At 43.3% G+C, this 18,625-nt stretch overlaps 1 protein-coding gene across 1 annotated transcript in view; it reads left to right on the top strand.

Annotated features, from left to right (window-relative positions):
• Positions 1-3,851: 3,851 nt before the first annotated feature.
• The window catches only part of pcsk6 (proprotein convertase subtilisin/kexin type 6), a 37,260-nt gene continuing 22,486 nt past the window's right edge, over positions 3,852-18,625 (top strand). Inside the window, exons 1-8 of the mRNA XM_062549997.1 lie at positions 3,852-4,768; positions 5,854-5,958; positions 6,826-6,936; positions 9,167-9,310; positions 9,608-9,684; positions 13,389-13,477; positions 16,688-16,860; positions 17,225-17,437. Of these exons, the coding sequence (XP_062405981.1) occupies positions 4,610-4,768; positions 5,854-5,958; positions 6,826-6,936; positions 9,167-9,310; positions 9,608-9,684; positions 13,389-13,477; positions 16,688-16,860; positions 17,225-17,437 (1,071 nt within the window). The 5' untranslated portion in view covers positions 3,852-4,609. The remainder of the gene's footprint in view (positions 4,769-5,853; positions 5,959-6,825; positions 6,937-9,166; positions 9,311-9,607; positions 9,685-13,388; positions 13,478-16,687; positions 16,861-17,224; positions 17,438-18,625) is intronic.

Genomic DNA, 18,625 nt, shown 5'->3' with positions numbered 1-18,625 from the left:
TGCATTTCTAAAAGTAGATGGTGAAATTCTCATTATTTCCTCTTATTATTTTGACTGGTTAACCTGTCACTTCCCTGGTTACCATGTCACTTCCCTTCTTCCCACAGCCACTGCCCTCCTCCTCCACTTTCCTCGACCACACTTTCATTAGTACTCATAACTTCTGCACTCCCATTATGTGTTACAGTAATACACTTTCATTAGTACTCATAACTTCTGCACTCCCGTCATGTAGTGTTACAATTGATTGGTGTACATATTAATACACTTTGACTAGTACAGTAATTTCCCACATAAGCCGCACTAAGCCGCAGGACAGTGTTTTATGCAAAACCATATTAACACCATATTAACTGCCCCCCTGTATTAACCTCATAGCGGAAATCAATGTATAAGCCGTGGCTAATAGTCGGGAAATTACGGGTGCTTTTTTACCAGGCCTAAGTCGCTTTGGTTAAAAAGTGTCAGCCAAATGTAATGTAATGTAATGTAGTACTTATAACTTCTGCACTCCCATCATAGTATTAGAGTTGATTGATGTAGTATTAATACACTTTGATTATACTTAATTTTGATATATAACTTCTACACTCCCATCATAGTATTAGAGTTGATTGATGTAGGCCTAGTATTAATTCTTGCCTAAAGTCTCCTCTGTGTTGTCGCTTGAGGGTTATTCTTCATCTTTGTATTATCTTTGAATAAAAGAGACTGCTAGTATGTAAATGCAAATGCAATACCTTACCACCTTTCATGTACATGCTGTATGAATTCTCTATTTTAATGTGGCAGGTCCTTGACAGAAGAAAGAGTGGGACCTACAGCTCTGGAAAAAATTAAGAGACCACTGCACATTTTATTTTTCTGATGCCATCCTACAGTTGCTGAGTGACATTTTAATGAGTTGATGGTTGATTTTAATATCGTCAACTTATTCGATTGTCACTCAGCAACTGTAGAAAAATGTGCAGTGGTCTCTTAATTTTTTCCATAGCTGTATGTGTTTGATAAAAATGTATACTGTGCGTATGGTTCAACACTAAATCTTTCTTTTAGATTTTATGTTTGTCTTGGGCCACTGAGTTCTCCTCTGATTAAAAGTGACTGAAATGAGACCTATTAGCACTCTGTTTTGTGCTGTAGGTATCTCAGGCTGACAGATTGACAGACTGACGAGTCCCATTTTGAATCTCCATTACAAACATAAATAGACTTATGCAAATTAGACAGGAGACAAGTGTAGGTGTCGGGGGAGAGCATGATTTTAGAGCTCCCTGAGCCACATTCCTTTCAGCTGCCTGCTCAAAAGCTGATGCGTTTTGTGCCTATATGATACGCAAGTTGTGTCACACCAGCCTGGGGTGTCCTTGAGGAGTCAAGGGGAGATCTAATCTCATATTTTGTGATGGTGGTGTCATGTGTTCCCACTTCATGCTGAAGCCTTTTGACATAAAACAATCTGAAGTCTGTGACTGCACAAATTCTGCTGTGCACTGATATCACAATTTTTTTTTTTTGGCCCCTTTTTTTTTTCTCTCGCTCCCTTGAGAAAACATGTCCCTCGCTGCTGCTGAATTAAAATAGCTGTGGTGTAAATCAAGCAGTCGCACACTCAGGCAGCTTCAGGCCTTCTGTGTGCTTGAGACCTCCCCCCCCCCCCCCGCCAACCCCGGCCCGGGTTCCTATGGCGACCTCTAAGCAACCCCTTCTGAGCCTCTTTCAAGCCAACAGATTTCATCCACATTTAGGTCTCTGAAAAGCCTCTCTGTTTCCTGCTGCCTGTTTGTGCCACTGCCTAGACTGGCCACAAGCAAGCAAAGAGAGCGCCTTGATAGAAGTGCAATCTTGAGAACGCTGGGCCATCCTGGCCGCGAGGCTCCTTCCTCACACCCTCAGCACGGCAGCACTTACTTACTGCATTCCACCACTTTCCAGCGCAAACGCAAATTAAGTTAGAGTGGCCAACAGGGGCATGGGGGGTGGGGGGGGGGGGGAATCTGCGATTGGTTCATCTCAGGACAACTGGCAAGTTGACAGAAAGGACTCTTTTATTTTCAAATGTTGGTCAATTACAATTATCGACTGACCTTGCACATTGCTTGCTTATTGATTTCTCTTCCAGCGCAGGAGAGTTAATTAACTTGTGGGGAGGCCTCCAGTGCCTCTGTGGATGGCATGGGTGCTGCTGTGGCTTCAAAGCGCAATCTTTATGGCCTGGACTGGACTGGCCAGTGTCAAAGGAGCCTCTGTCTTCATTCGCCGTCTCTCAACGGGAACAAGTCAGTGCAACTGATGGTGCGTGTTTAGATTAACCTCGAGTTCAGCTGATGTAGTGTGGATCTGAATAAATAAAAGGGCCACTCCTCAGCTCTTTCCATCATAAGGTCAACGTGATACCAAGCAGGCTAAAGTAAAGAACAAAGTCATGTCAAGGCAAATGTGCCTGGCAGGGTGACAAACAAACTCTGTAATTAAAGCAGACCTCTTGAAGTGAAAAACAACAATACGCCTTATTACAGTTATATGTCTCATTGAGTGAAGTGCGATATTGCAGATTGCCATGTTCAGTATATGACCAGCAGGTGGCAGCACTACCCTGTAATGGTATGCCTCTCTTATGTATAAATCTTTGTTCAGTTGACTGACAGGAGATGCTACATCATAATCTTCAACCTTGATGTTCCAATATGCTTCTATGTTATGTGTAGAAAACACTCCCTCAGGGAACATCATGTCCTAAGGTGGGTAAATATAGCATTAACATCATGTTCAAGTGAATGTAATTATGGCATTTCTCATGATCACCCACTGAATAGGATCAAAAAACAACAAGTTTCAGAATTACAGTCTGAAAATGTATCCTGTAAAATATGTCCTATTCCACATAGATTAGGAAGAACCATCCCCCTCTACACAAAGTTTGCTTGGCCTATAGGCTACTATTTGATAATTTCTGTTTCTGTTTCTGCGAATTGGGGCGTTAGGAAGTGACACATGGTTTTCTCCAGATGTTTGAGCATCATCAAATTTCCCTGGTCTGATCTTTCCTTCATAGTTCCCTTCAAGAAAATCTGGTGGGAGGGGGGTGGGGTGACTTGTGGCAGGTTGCAACATTGAATATACGTGCCCAAACGTAGACATTCCTTGTACTTCCTGTAAGTGGGTTTGCAACTTGTTAAGCAAGCAAGTCATTTTCGGTTGGTGTATGGCAGTTCATTCAGTGGAAACAGCTGGGAATATAGAATATAGTAGATATGCTCTCTCTCTCTCTCTCTCTCTCTCTCTCTCTCTCTCTCTCTGTCTATCTCTCTATCTCACACGCACAGAGAGAGAGAGAGACACACACACAGAGATGATAGGAGAGGATTGAAAAGGCTATAGGAAAATGCCAGGACTAAGTGCAGACCTAGACATTCATGTACATGCATATGAAGGGAAGCCACCGGGGAAATCACAGGCTGTCATATCATATGAATGTTTATAAGCATCACAAAAGGGTATCATATATTGAAGGAAATGTCAACTTATCATATGAATGTTTATAAGCATCACAAAAGTGTATCACATATTGAAGGATATGTCAACTTAAGACATGACCCAATCACCAGAGATAGCCTATATCTTTCATCACTCTGCAATTGTGACTAGGACAAGATAAAGAAAAAAAAATGACAAGGCAAATGTTAGGACCTCGGAAGGCAAACAAAAAGTGTTGCTCAATCATGTCCTTCGGTGCAATCAAAATGTTCTGTTTGGAAATGCATTAAAGAGGTTGTTGCTGTCAGTTGAACTAATCTGATTGAGCTCTTCAATTCAGTACTTTCCAAGCATGTAGAGAGTCATGCCATACCTTTAAAACAAACATTTGTTGGTGTTATGTGAATGCTTCAGAAGACTTTTGGCAAGATAGTCACAAAATGCTGTAATCTCTCTATCTCTCTCTCTCTCTCTCCCTCACACACACACACACACACACACACACACACACACACACACACACACAGAGAAAGAGAGAGAGAATGACTATATTGTGGATCCTGAACACAGTGCGTTGTGTTTTCTCTACCACTGTCAGTCAGCCAAATGCTATATCTGCTGCCTAGAAATTGTCTCGCACGGATCTGTTCGTCAGTAGGCTACACTCATGTAAGCGTAACCGTGCCCGCCGGCCCATCAGGAGATGCACTGTACGTCGCTACGTCAAATCTGGTATCAGTCTCTTTGATGTCCGGATTATCCTCAATTGCCAGCCGCAGATACCTTCACTTTGAACTGGCACTTTCCGAATCAACATGCGATCTGCCATTGCCAACGAAGACGCGTTGAAGAACTGTGGAACAGATAATCACTTGTTTTAACTTTTTAATAATTCGATGCTCATCATTTTATCAAGTGGATGATTGTAAAGATTTTTTTTGGAAAACCCAAAGACAGATGGATCTCGTTCTGACAACATGTGTTCCTGGATATTTTGCGTAGAGTGAATATTGGCGACTGTCTGCAACTCGCCGATCTCACGATTTCGAGTTGTTATTAATTTAAGCACATTTACTTAGATGCAATTGTCTCCGCGAAACGCCAGGACAAGACCATAGACTCGATCAACAATATGCTTTTGTTTTTTACTTGTGTGTTGTCAACTTTTGTTGTCAGTCAAACATCGCCCTCCCGGAGCGTGTACACAAATCATTGGGCTGTGCGGATTACAGGGGGAGGCGAAGAAGCCGATAAACTTGCTTCAAAATATGGCTACAGCAATTTGGGACAGGTAAGTTAGAAATGTTTTTAATATTTAATCAAAACCTGTGAAATTGAACAAGATCTATGCCATGTTTTGGCACAGATTGTTCATACAGGCTATCACGTGTCCTCTTTTCGTTACAAGTAGGCTAAGGTTTGTGAATGATTTCGAGTGGCCACATTGCTGCGGAGAGTAATGATCGGAGATTGGCTACATCTGTGCTGGGGCATGAGGGTGTCCGAGAGTAGCTATTAATTAGTCGTGGGAGTTTTCCGACAGGCCCCCGTTTTGACATCGCAAGTTTACTCCAATGCGATGATTCATGGGTTTGTTTAGAATGCAATCTTTTGGAACTCTGATAACTAAACGGAGTCTGATGAATGTCAGTCCTACAATGTTGAAAAGATTTGCATAGCCACGAGGTTGTGGAGGTCATTCTGAAGTTCGAGTTACCAAGGCAGTATAATTGGCTTTCTAATGTCACTCCCATGGTACTTATGTTAATGATCATTGGCTGAGATGCAGCTGATAATGTTGCCAGCCTTGAACCCATTTGTGATCTTCTCAGTTGCCAAGAAAGCCTTCATGGTGGAGATTTTACAGTATAACTGCCCTTCCACACTTTGAAAGGCTCTGTTCCTTCATCATTCATTTTCAGAGTACACCAAGAGAGATAATAAACTACATCTGTGAAACAGCTTGCTTTCTTTCTGTTCTTGTTGTTAGCATGTTTGCAGTGCTTGTTCACAACTGTCAGATCACATGGTAAAATTATGTCTGTTTGTCATTAGCATTACTTCAATCATTAAGCTCTGAAGCAAACCTCTGTTATCATGCCATTACAGGAGTGGGTGCAGGGTTATTGGAATGAAATGATTTAGCTTTGTGAATGCGGATGGAAAGCTTGGACACACAACGCACGCACATACTCTCATGGTTGTTTACACATTTATTATTGTCTGCTTTTTGTTCCTTTGAGTGTTTTAAAATGTACTGCCAGGATGACAGTGATATAATCACTCTAAATGCAGGCCTTCAGTTATATTTTTACTATGGTAGCCTACATGTGTCTTTTGTTGGTGTTCGATTGAATCCTCTCTTGTGTTATGTAGATTGGAGGCCTGGAAAATCATTATCACTTTCACCACAGTAGAGTGGTACGAAGATCCACTTTTGCAACTAAAGGAACACACCGTTTCATCCACATGGACCCTAAGGTGAGAATGCACATGGGGGGGAGGGGGAGGGGGAGGGGGGGGTCTTGGTTGCCTCTATCCAATAGCTCAATACTGCTCATGTCCTCATGAAATGATCACACCACTGTTGATTATCGTGACACACTGATTTTCTAGAAGCCTCATTTGACAGAGCAGCCAAGCATTCAGAGTCAGGCTGTGTCCTCGGCCTGGTAAACTTGGCCTCCGCGCTCAGATTATCTCTCTCGTACAGACAGGGTCTCGGGAGTAATAAAAAGCAGGAGCTGGGGGTCTACAGTAAGTCTTGCGTGGAGGCACCCTGATCATATCACGCCCGCAGCCATGTGTACAAATGGTGTAGTGCAACACACAAGCAGCAGGCCGTTTTATCAGTGTCAAGGCAGCACGCATTCACTGAACCTGGCTTAAAGCAATGGCAAGGCTCTCAGGAGCAAGGCAACCTTGTTTATGTACAAAGACTTTTAATGCTTTAATATGCATACCCATACATTCCTATAGTTGCTGTATGTATATAGTCTTGGGAATGGAAAATCCTATTTCAATGATGCCTTGCAATAATATTGTAAAAAGTGTCCCAAATGGTTATAATTGGAAATAAACTGCATTTTTCACAATGCCAAATGGTTTTGCTAAGGGTGGTACCTGCAAAATGCAGACGGATTGAATATCTAAGTCAGTCAAAATCCAGAAATATGGGACACATTTAATGATGTTTTGGTCAACAGGCGTCACAGTTCAGTAAGCTGAACAGAGCCACTGTGGCGAGGGTGATGAGACAAAACCGTTTTTATGTTTTTTTTTTAATATTATTATCTCTTGGCCCACCAAGGTGACCTCCCCTGATGGCAGTGATTTGTGCTCCTTCAGGTCGAGTGGGCGCAACAGCAGGTGGTCAAGTCACGGGTGAAACGATACACCAGGAATGACCCCAACTTTGTCCACTTCAATGACCCGAAGTGGTCTAACATGTGGTACATCGTAAGTGTACATTGTGCTCCCAATGTCATTAATCATGCTTGTTTATGTTTATGGTTATGGCATGTAGCAGATGCATTTGTCCAAAGTCACTTATAGTGACATCTATAAACATTACATTAACATTTCAGTTACCCGTTTAGTAGGCTAAATAGCCCAAAAATACTTCCATTATTACTAGACTAAACAGAATTGAACAGTGTTAACAGTATCCGGTCTCTTATATAGTTACAGTATGTCTGCCTTGTTGTCAGTGCAGGTCTTGTACAATCCTGAGTCTTGCCGCATGCGCCACTCGGGCATTTCTTCATCTGTGTAAATTTAGTCGTTAAGAAGATAGATGGCGCAGTGGAAATCGATACCAGACAAAAGAACCGTTCGCATAATTTAAGCAGATCTTAATTCAAAATTGTTTTTTTTTAATTATATATTCTATTCTGTTTGCATTGCATCACCTGCCCCTTGCTCATTTGAGCCGGGCCACAGTAATTGTGAAAGATGGTTAACATGCAAATGAGCATCAATTGTGCTGACAAAGATTAACAATTAAATGAGATTAAGATGAGATGATTTTGTGTGTACTTATGTGTGAAATTGTCCTGTCTGTGGCTGTTTGAAGATGAGCTTTAAAAGTGTGCACCATGATGGATTAAAGCCCTTATCAAGGGGAAGTGATTATCATGAAATTAGTGGCCTTTGAAATAAGTCAAAAACATTTGCTAATATTCGTGCTTTGTTGTGCAGAGAGACTCTGTGTTTTAGTATATAAACTCATGAAAAGTGCTCTCCTGAAGTTTTAGAAAGTGAATTTGGAAGTGTGATTGACATATGCTACTCACATTTTCCCTTTGGTACATGAGTTCAACATTTGCTTGTATTTCATAGTTGTGCCAAGGATTCCAAGCACATAGGAATGTTAAATCATTCAGAATGGTTATGTTTGCTCTGATCGCAACTTCTCTCTACCCACCAATATGATGACGTTATTGGCAGAGATGCGGGTTGTTTTCATCAAGGCCTGAAGCTGTGCATTGTGGGCAAAGACAGTTGGTGCATTTAAATGACATGGCAGGGTCAATACACGTTGGGGTCAACACTTATAAAAGTGATTTACACTAGAAGTTATTACTGCTCAAAGGCTGCTCATCGCACTACAATTGTGTGTTTCAGTTGCCCTGTCAAAACATCAGAAGCGTGTGGGACCAGTGCATTTCAGAACATAAATATTTCATATGTTCATAACCTAAATCTTGGTATCAAAGGCATGTGTTTTTGAACTGATTCAGACCAAAATTTAGTTTTTTTTTCATGTATTGGAGATGTCTAGATATATTTGGCTGTCAAGCCTCCCTCTATCAATTTACCCCTTTTGTAAAGGATGAGTAAGACCCATATGCATATTTCACAAGTGATTTTGTCGATTGTAAATTGTGTGTAGGCGCTCCGAAAATCTAGGTGCTACAGAATGTGTGACATTTTTACAGCACTGAATTGTACACATCGGTTCTCAGTCTCATCTTCCAATAAACCGGAGTGATGGTTTTATAACCTGGATTTACTTTCTCCTCGTTCTCAAACTAACAAGTCCGTAGGAGTCAAAGCAAGAACTCGGAAATGTTCTCGGAACAGTTTCCCTTTTAATAGACCCTCTAATTCTTGTCTTAATTTGGTCAATACTGTACTTTTAAGTTTGGGAGTTCACCATGAGGATGTTTCTTTTAATGCTGCCTGTTAAAATAGTGTGGGGGGGGGGACAAAAAAAACTTTTGATCAAACATCACTGATCAATGTATTCAGATGGATTAGGCTCCTGCTCAAAAACATGATTCTCCCTCTGAAATGCATCCTCCCACTGAAAATGAGACAAAAGTCAAGGGCACACACGCACTTGCGCACACACACACGCACTTGCGCACACACACACACACGCGCACACACACACGCGCACACACACATACACACATACACACACACACACACACACACACACACACACACACACACACACACACACAGAAAGTATGATTTTCTTTTTTTCCCTATTTTAATTCACAGGTTTATACACTCCCGACTGAGTGACAAGCTGATTGTTCTGGAAGGTCACAGAGCAATAAAGGCTGGGGGGACTGAATGAGAAAGTATCCTCTCTCTCTGTCTCTCTCCCTCTCTCTCTCTGTGTGTCGCTCGCTGTCTTGCTAAAGCTGACATTGATGCAGTCCTTCTCATCCATCAGCACTGCACCGAAAAAAGCAGCCGCTGCCGCTCCGAGATGAACATCCTGTCCGCCTGGCAGAGGGGCTACACGGGTAAGAACGTGGTCGTCACCATCCTGGATGATGGGATTGAGAAGAACCACCCGGATTTGGCCCAAAACTATGTGAGTCCGCCAACTCCTTAAGCCTCTTTTGGTCTCACTGTACGCCACATTCCCACATGAAGGCCACCAACACAAAGCCATCCCCCAGCGCGCTTTCCTGTTAAGCCGGGTCTCGCAGGACATAACCTGGCTGTAAATAAATTTCATTCCTCGGCCTGACATCCGGGATTACAGTGTCTTAGGGCTGCTGTAGGCTCCAATTTATCGCACCTTGTAATAGAACCAGATGCAAGATGGCAGGAGTGTGGAAGGGTAGCATTGGCAGCATACAGATGTCTTTGTCTTGTCCTCCCTCAGGATCAGCTGGCAAGTTATGATGTCAACGGGAACGACCATGACCCCACCCCTCGCTATGATTCCACTAATGAAAACAAGTATGTGCATTTTTCACAGAATGCATTTCACAGCACTAGTCATTAACACTGCAGACAGCTTGAGATATTTTGTTGGGTTGAAAAAAATGCCTTTGTATTTTGTATCAAAATACTTTATAGGTCTGGATTTTTGTAGTTTCAAAATACTGCCAAATATTTTTGGTAAAACCAATAGCTTTCATTTGGTGATGTGATGACTGTGCACAAAAAAGTGCTAAAGCAATGAATGTAGCCTCTGACTGGGGCTGATTTCGTAATTTGCCCAGACTTGTGATCGGAATATTTAGTTTCAGGAAGATGATTCAGTGCAAGATGGGTAACTTATAAGTTGCTTACACAATACACTCCCTCTCACACCAACGACAAGTTTAGATTAAAGAGAGAGCAAGTCAATTGAAGAGAACTTTAATCATCCAATCAGAACACATGGAACCGGTTACTATATGTAGTTGCCCTGCAACACTGCTCAAAAAGTTGGCCAGTGTATCATCTAAAGCAACACAATGAAAAATTGTACTGAAGGCCTATGTAATGTATGCCCCTTGCTGTCAATATAACAGCATTTAGCGCTTACACCGTACCCAGTTCCAAAGGGTCATGATGATCCTTCTTGATCAACAGCATGACACAGAGCAATATCAAGCAATGTGGTATGCATTGACAATGTAGAGACTTTCTCCTTCCTTCTTTTTTAAAGTATATTTTGTGGGCTTTTTATGCCTTTTAAGAAAGTGGAGAATCGACAGGAAGTGAATGGGAGAGAGAGCAGGGTTGGGATCCGGAAAGGACCAAGGGGCGGGAATCGAACCTAGGTCGCCGCCGTACGGTGCAGGTGCCCCAGCCAGTGCCGACTTTCTCCTCCTTGGGGCCGTCTTCCACTTCTACCAGTTGACTAGGTCATTTGAATGCATTTTCAGTGCAGTATATGTAACCTGTGTTGTGTCGAACCACCGCGGTCCAGCCCTGCACACGCCCGGACTCGAACCTGTGAAAAGGCAGCTTCTCAGATCGGGAGTCCAGCGTGCTAACAATCCAGCTAAAAGCCCAGGCTTCTAGCTTTCATGCAAGCTGCACTCTTGAGGCGTCGGGATGAGAGGTTTACTAACGTTCCACACACACAGCTAAGCTAGCTGGCATACATTTAAACTATGAGATGTACAGTAACAATGTTAAACAATGAGATGACTGTTGACTGCAGTTCAACTGCAGATTTATGGCACGTCTCGTAGGCAGAGTATAGCTGTTGCTCTCAAACACTGTCCACTTAATCCACAGAGTCAGTGTACTGATGCAGGAAAAGATATGGAAGGTTTACAAAGTGATTTCATACTCCCCTTTTCCCCTTGTTTTAGTATTTTCAAGTATTTAAAATATTTTATTTTGTTGTTTAATTTTATGCACTTGAAATTAGGGTTTGATATTTTATTTGAAAATACTTTTGATTGAAATCTTTTATCTATTTTTGCCCACCCCTACTACAAGTGTCGTATTGGAAAAATCACATCTGGTGCAAATATGATGTATGTTTTGCTTTCCGAAGCGGTACCTTTTAACTGAAGCTTTCAAGACTTTTACCTTGTGAGGTAGGCTTTGAATTATGATGAAAGCCCAGGAATGTTTATTGAAAACCTTTGTGTCATGTTGAAATTATGCAAAGTGTGTTTACTCCAAATAACATTTGATTTATTTTTCTGTCACCAAACTGATATTTACACAGATTTGTGTACGATGCAAATTCTATTGATTCTCATATCGGCTTTAATGTGCTTCCAGTTTTTTTATGATTTGTCTTCAGAAAAGCAATCCTGAGGAGAATGATCCTCAAAAACACAAACAGTTTGTTATTCACAAGCTTGACAGTATAATCCAAACAACAACCATACGTGAGAGAGAGAAAAAAAATACAATTAATTTGTCTTTCAAAAAAGTCTTGCATCCGTTGCCGATGGTTATCACTAGTTTAATGAGGCAAGAAAGTCAGTGAGGGTAAATCAGTCCCCATCCTCTGAGATGAGCTCCTTCTCAGGTAGTGTGTGTGTGTGTGTGTGTGTGTGTGTGTGTGTGTGTGTGTGTGTGTGTGTGTGTGTGTGTGTGTGTGTGTGTGTGTGTGTGTGTGTGTGTGTGTGTGTGTGTGTGTGTGTATGCCCGCGCTCAGGTACCCTGGCCTGGGGTGGGTCTGGCCATTTAATATTCTCTTCCAACCTTCATTCGGTCTCCACACATTAGCATACGGCTAATAGAAACCGGTGGGAGGCCATTGTTTTTTTACACTGCAGTATGGGGGCTGCTCCGGACCACACATTATTCTGTAGGTAACTAGCCAGTAGCACAGTAGGGTGGCTGGACTCCCTTAGCTGGGTTGAAATGGATGCCTGGGGCGATGGGCTTTTGTCATCTATTCTCTTATGTTCTGTATCCTGATTGAGGTCCGTATTATCTCCTTAGATTAGACCATCTCAGTTATGGGTGAATAATATATATTTTAAAAAAGAAAGAAAGATTTGTTTTCAGTTTGATGGAGGACTGCACTTATGAACTTTTGTTGTTGCTGTTGTTGTTGTTGTTGTTGTTGTTTATTTGTTAAGGGTGGACTAGCATGTTTGTTATTCTGCTGTCGCTGCGTGTCACCCTGGATGGGGTTGCTTTGCATGTTGCGATAAGCTGGACCATGAGGGGAGCTCCATCCGCCCCTGCATATTCATCATCATGTGCCACCTTTGAGCAGTGGGCAGATATCTCCATGGGCAGCTGTCATATCAGGGGCAGAAATGAACTTCCCCGGGTTTGCGTTTCTCATGAGCCCTTTTAATAATGGCCAGGATGGAAGCCTTTTTTTGCCATGAAATGTCTCTGTAGTCACCGCAGCAGCGGACATAATGTATTCATTTACACTTACATTTACATTCATTCATTCAGCAGACGCCTTTATCTAAAGCGACTCGCAGAAAGAGCATAAAACTCAAGCTAAAGTGCAGTGGAGACTTTTGCTTGGAATTAGAACTGCGTCTTCTAATACTACTGCAAAGCATACGAGTGCCAACATTATAAGTACTAGTCAAAGTGTAGTCGGTGGAGAGAAAGTGGTAAACGAAAGAAGTAGAGGAGGGAAGAGAGAGGGAAGTGTTAAGTGTGTTCATATTTGAATTCGACAACAAAAACAGCATCTTATATCAAAGGGAATTGGCATTTTTGTTATATTTATAGAAACATTACCTTCAAATGTAGTCTGTAGATGCAACAGTTTCACAGTATTTTAGCACAGATAGTGATCTATCTTCTAAACTCTTCTTACAGGAGACCTTGTTTTGCACATTCCCAAGTTTGGAACAACGCAAGCAACTCAATTTGTGTTTTAATTTATCTGATTTGAGTTCAGTTCCACACTGGCAGACACACACACATGGCAATTAGACACACATTTTGAACATTTATAAGTGACAGGCTAATGAAAAACTCTATATTGTATTCTGCCGGTTTATCATTCAGTCAACCATCAGAGAAACACTGATTTAATCCTATTAGGAGTCTGCAGTGATTGCAGACATGTGGAAGTGGTACTGTATTTCACAAACATTGCTTAGTGAAGCTGCAGCTAGAGCCAGCTATTTCAGTAAACTTCCAAATCCATCATCTCATTACTCCCCCAACTGTGTACCCACTCTGCCCCCCCCCCCCCCCATCCTCCCCATCCTCCCCCCCTGCAGACACGGGACGCGCTGCGCTGGCGAAGTGGCAGCTGTGGCCAACAACTCCCACTGCATCGTTGGCATCGCCTACAACGCACGCATAGGAGGTGGGCACGCGCTTTATACACACACACACACACACGTGCACACACACACACACGCACATACGCACGCTCACACGGCAGCAAGCATCGCTTCTGCTGGATTAACCTTGAGTCGCGTGCCGCTCGAGGAGAAGGCATTGCTCATTAATCTAGCGCCGTCTATGAGCACGCCGACATTCATGCGTTCATAAGCTGTTAATTCTTTCCCGTCAAAAAGTCTCCGAGAGACGCAGGAGAGGGGTGGGCACTGAGGGAGAGCCGTGTTGTCAGTCGTGTCGTGAGATTTCGTGCGCCTTCGTGCGCCTTCTCCCAGTCGTATTGTCCTCATCTGCAGCTGTTCTCCGAATAAAGACGGTCCATGCACCGGTGGTTGCCAGGAATGACCTAAGTGGACATGGCTTTGCTTGAAGTGGCTTGTAGACTCGAGAGGCGTCCCGTCCAGTTTGGCACAGTGGTTAAATATGCAGTCTGTTTTGTTGGAACTTCAAGTAACTCGATATTGCGTGACCTTAAACCAGACAGACTGGACCGGTCAATGTTTGGCCACTTCTGTACTGCGCCTTTACAGCCGTCATTTCTCAGAATCACTGATTATTTTTTTTTTTTTTTTTTATAAAGATATTTTGTTCTCAGGAAGTGTAATTGGTATTTAGAGGCATTTTTATCACCACTTGTAGTAAACTAAGGCCGAAGAACATGTCAACATGCAATTGTTTCATTGATTGTACTAGTTTGTGCAATGAAACAATCTCTCTTGTGGATACAGCTCCAGTTGCTTCAGTAGCCAAACATAGCCTTAAAATTCAAAACGTTCCTCAAGGCATAAATTCAATTATTTCCTACCAGTCTGTTCAAATGAATTGTGACTTCTGTGAGAGGGGTAATTGATTATCCCAAGCTGTTTGGAGTGGTGCACTCAAATTGTTTGTTGTTTGCTTCGGGGAGCAAAGTTGTGCTTGTTTGAATTTCCCTAGGTTGATTAATGCTCAGATGAAATATAGGTCCAGTCGGTCACCACTAACACAATCATGTTCTTTGAACGATTTTGTTGGAAGGCTGTTGAAAGCAGGTGTATTTGAAAAACATCTGAAACAGCCGCAAAGTAAAACTAATACAAGTAGAACTAATATTTTCTCCTGTAAACTGATGATGGTACTGAAACATCGGACCAATGACATATATTTTCTCTCCTAATACTTGTTTAAAAGGAAATCATAGAACACACCACAGTAATCATTTCTTTTTTTTTTCACTATTTCAACCAGGAGCTGTTTATCTGTGACGCTTTGAGAATCTCGCCACCTCATTAGAATGGTGACAGATGTTCTGCAGGCGTGTGGGTTTGAAGTCGTAGACTGACGGTGAACTGTAACGGGGCCAGAGTCAATGTTATTGAAACCAATTCCCCGAGCGGCTTCATTACGCCAGGGCAGCGCTGCCTATTTCAACAAGCCCACTTCTCCTCCGTTCTCCAGAGCTATGCGACTGCCTGCCATAATTAGCTATATACACATGATTCACAGGGCCCTTCTGAAGCCACCGCCTGGAAGAAAAGTTGTTTGTGCTGCGCAATTTGCAGTGAAAACCCAGCTTTTTTAAACGTCGGAAAAGCGTGATAAAGAGACAACAGATCCCTTTTTCTTCCGTTTCCTTAGTTTACACTGTTTAAGGCATAAAACGGAAAGAAGAAAGCCGAAAAAAGAAAAAACACAAATTGTGGCACGCCGAGCGATTTTTGTAGCATCAGCACTCAAACGCGGACACAGACACAACACAAGAGTGTGTGCAAGCCGCGTGTCAGAGATAGCGCATGAGAACCTGGAGTCATTGAGCAGAACTGCTGGCTGGTTCAGAGGGGCTGTATGGCTGCAGGTGTATATTTCAGTCCTTCTCTGTTATCTCTCATTAGCACATTTTCTCTCCAGCTTTAGGAGATTAAATAAACCGCTAACAGCTGCTGCCAAAAATAGATGGGGGGAGGGGAGATGGGGGGGCTATGCACCTGCAGGGCCCAAAGTAACTAATCAAATTCATTCTAAAAGATTTGCAAGTCTGTAATTGATGGAAATTGTTCTGCCAAACACACAGCCAGACTTTGTGTGCCATGAGTTGTAATTAGTTTTGTGTTTAGAAGTTCGAAAATCTCCACTGCCTCCCTGCTAACCCCTCCCTCTCTCTCTTCCCCTCTCTCGCTCTTCCTCTCTCTCTCTTCCTCTCTCTCTCTCTTCCTCTCTCTCAATCTTCCTCTCCCCCCATCCACCCCCGCCCCTCTTTCTCTGTTTCTCAATCTTCCTCTCTCTCACACTTACTCCTCTTCTCTCTCTCACACTCACTCCTCATCTCTTTTTCTCTCTTCCTCTCTCTCTTCCTCTCTCTCTCGCTCTCTCTCTCTTGCTCTCTGAGAACATGCTCATTAATTGGGAAATGAGAAGGGCAGTAGGGGCAGAAGGAAGCGGGCAAACGGAGGGAGCCGGTCTCCTCAGGGCAGTGGGTTGCTGGGACACGACCCAAACCCAGTCCTCTGGTGAGATGAGCTCTCAGATGCATATCGCTCCAGAAGAAAAAAAAAAAAAATCTCCATTCAACGTCTTTCATAAGTGCCATCTTCTTTACGGCCAAAAACTTGGAGAGACAAAGAGGGAAAAAATGAAAAGAAGATGAAGAAAAGAGAAGCAAAGCTGTGAAAGTGGCGGCTCCTCATTAAAAGGCTCAACACGGCTGCTTTTGTTTTAGGCTCTCGTGGTGCTCGTCGTCCTCGCAGCAGTAGCTCCTCAACAAAAGCCGCTGATTGCAATTACGCAGTGTTTATGAATGTGGTGGGGAGTCTGTTGGTATGTACGTGTGTGTGTGTGTGTGTGTGTGTGTGTGTGTGTGTGTGTGTGTGTGTGTGTGTGTATGTGTGTGTGTGTGTGTGTGTGTGTGTGTGTGTGTGTATGTGTGTGTGTGTGTGTGTGTGTGTGTGTGTAGTGTTGTGGTTATGTGTTTGTCAGCACGAGAGACAAACACATGTGTGTTTGTGTGTGTTTGCGTGTGTGCACGTATGTGTGCGTGCGTGCGTGTGTGTGTGTTTGTCAGCAAGAGAGAGAGGAAGAGTGTTTGGATATGCATATGTGTGTGTGTGTGCATGTGTGTGTTTGCGTGTGTGTGTGTGCGCGTGTGTGTTTGTATATGTGCGTGTGTGTGGTAACGCTTGTGCTGTGTTTGCTCTCGCAGGCATTCGGATGCTGGATGGAGATGTAACAGATGTGGTGGAGGCCAAGTCTCTCGGCATCCGCCCCGATTACATTGACATTTACAGTGCCAGCTGGGGGCCTGACGACGACGGCAAGACGGTGGACGGTCCAGGCCCTCTGGCCAGACAGGCCTTTGAAGTGGGCATTAAAAAGGTCTGGCAAATCCCCGCTTTGTGCAGGTAACCTGTTATTACAGCCAACCGAGGGAAGGCTGCAGTCATTTGAACATAAGACGGTTCATTTCGGGGTCGCCGTCGCATCAAAGCCTCGCGCGGCCGGAATGAGGGCGCGGGTTTAGCTTACCTCTCAGGGCTTGCCGATTGTACTCCCCCCTAAAGCCCCGCGGCTACCAAGGGGAAGACACACAAAGAATTGAACGCAGCCTCTGCCAGTATTGAATCCGTTTTCCGCCCCGTAGGCCTGGCCAGTCCAGGGGAAGGCCGACGTTATGAGTTGTCCTTCAGGTACTTATCTATCTCTCTTCTCCGTCCGTCTTCTCCCTCCCTCCCCCACACAGGGCCGGAAAGGCCTGGGCTCCATCTTCGTGTGGGCGTCGGGGAACGGTGGCCGGCAGGGCGACCACTGCTCGTGCGACGGCTACACCAACAGCATCTACACCATCTCCATCAGCAGCACCACGGAGAACGGCAACAAGCCCTGGTACCTGGAGGTGTGCTCCTCCACCCTCGCCACCACCTACAGCAGCGGGGAGTTCTACGACCGCAAAATAGTTAAGACAACATTTTTTTTATATATAAGTTTAATACGTTTTGGTAAGTTTGATATGTTTGGCTTGCTTTGGGTCATTAAACACAGAAGAGCACATTATGAATAAGCAACACTTCCTCCCTGACTCAGACACGTCCCTTTACTAGTGATTATCCCTGGATTCTGCTGTTTACAAACACACGGTCTTAAAATGAATGTGTTGAAAACAGCACAAACTTGCATTGTTTTTAACACATCTCTGTGTCCAGATAGGGACAAGTACAACCCAGTGTGTGCTGTATTTTTTTTATTATTATTTGTTACCCAATATGTGTTGAAAATAACAACTTGTTTTTGTAGCACATGTCTTTGTCCTGATAGGGACAACACAGTAACGGTAGCACCACTCCATTTCCCTTCATTGGAACAAGTTTTTACTTCCGTATTGCTATTCTGGCTATGCATGTAGCAACTCTAAAGCACCCAACTTTGGTAAAATATGAGACCATTTGCCAATGCATTCTGTGGCTAGCATTCCTCTCCCGTGGTCACTGCTAAACATACTGTACAGAGGCCATGCTATTTAATTTAATGCAAGTATAATCATTTTTCATTTATCACTATGCAGGGGATCCTTGCTTTGAAACTATGTTATACCATAAACAACATGGCCATCCAGCATATTTCACTTCTGTTAATGCAACTCCTGGATTTGATTTCAGCGAGCCAGTCTGTCCTCTTTCCCAAAACCCCCCAAAAAAGCATGCCTGACGATAAACGTATCTGCTATTGAATGCCTGAGACCATTTGTGCTTACATGCAAGTAGGATGTTCCCTGTTCCAAGTAACATAATCACACAAATACACAAGATAAATCTGAGAGGAGACAAGCAAGCCTCTGTCTCAGGATTCCTCAGATCTTATCCTGTTCTTACGCTCACAAACAGTCACACGCTCACAGTCATACAGGCACAGGCAGTCTTTATGTCTGGCACCATCCGTCTTTTTGTCATTTTGTTTTTTAATGACTTTTGGCACAGACAGGACCCAGCCATTATCTAGCAAGCCTTTGCAGTTCCCTATATGTCGCAAAACTGATAGCCTGGCTCTGCTGGAATCATGACAACATAAATATCAGTGATATAGCTCAGATGTTCCACTTGTTTTGTTTCTCTTAGTAAATATCCACTGGTGTGGGACGGCACGTAAA

This window comes from Sardina pilchardus, chromosome 11 (genome assembly GCF_963854185.1).
Source record: "Sardina pilchardus chromosome 11, fSarPil1.1, whole genome shotgun sequence".
Taxonomy (NCBI): Eukaryota; Metazoa; Chordata; class Actinopteri; order Clupeiformes; family Clupeidae; genus Sardina; species Sardina pilchardus.
This window is presented reverse-complemented; position numbering and strand designations above follow the sequence as displayed.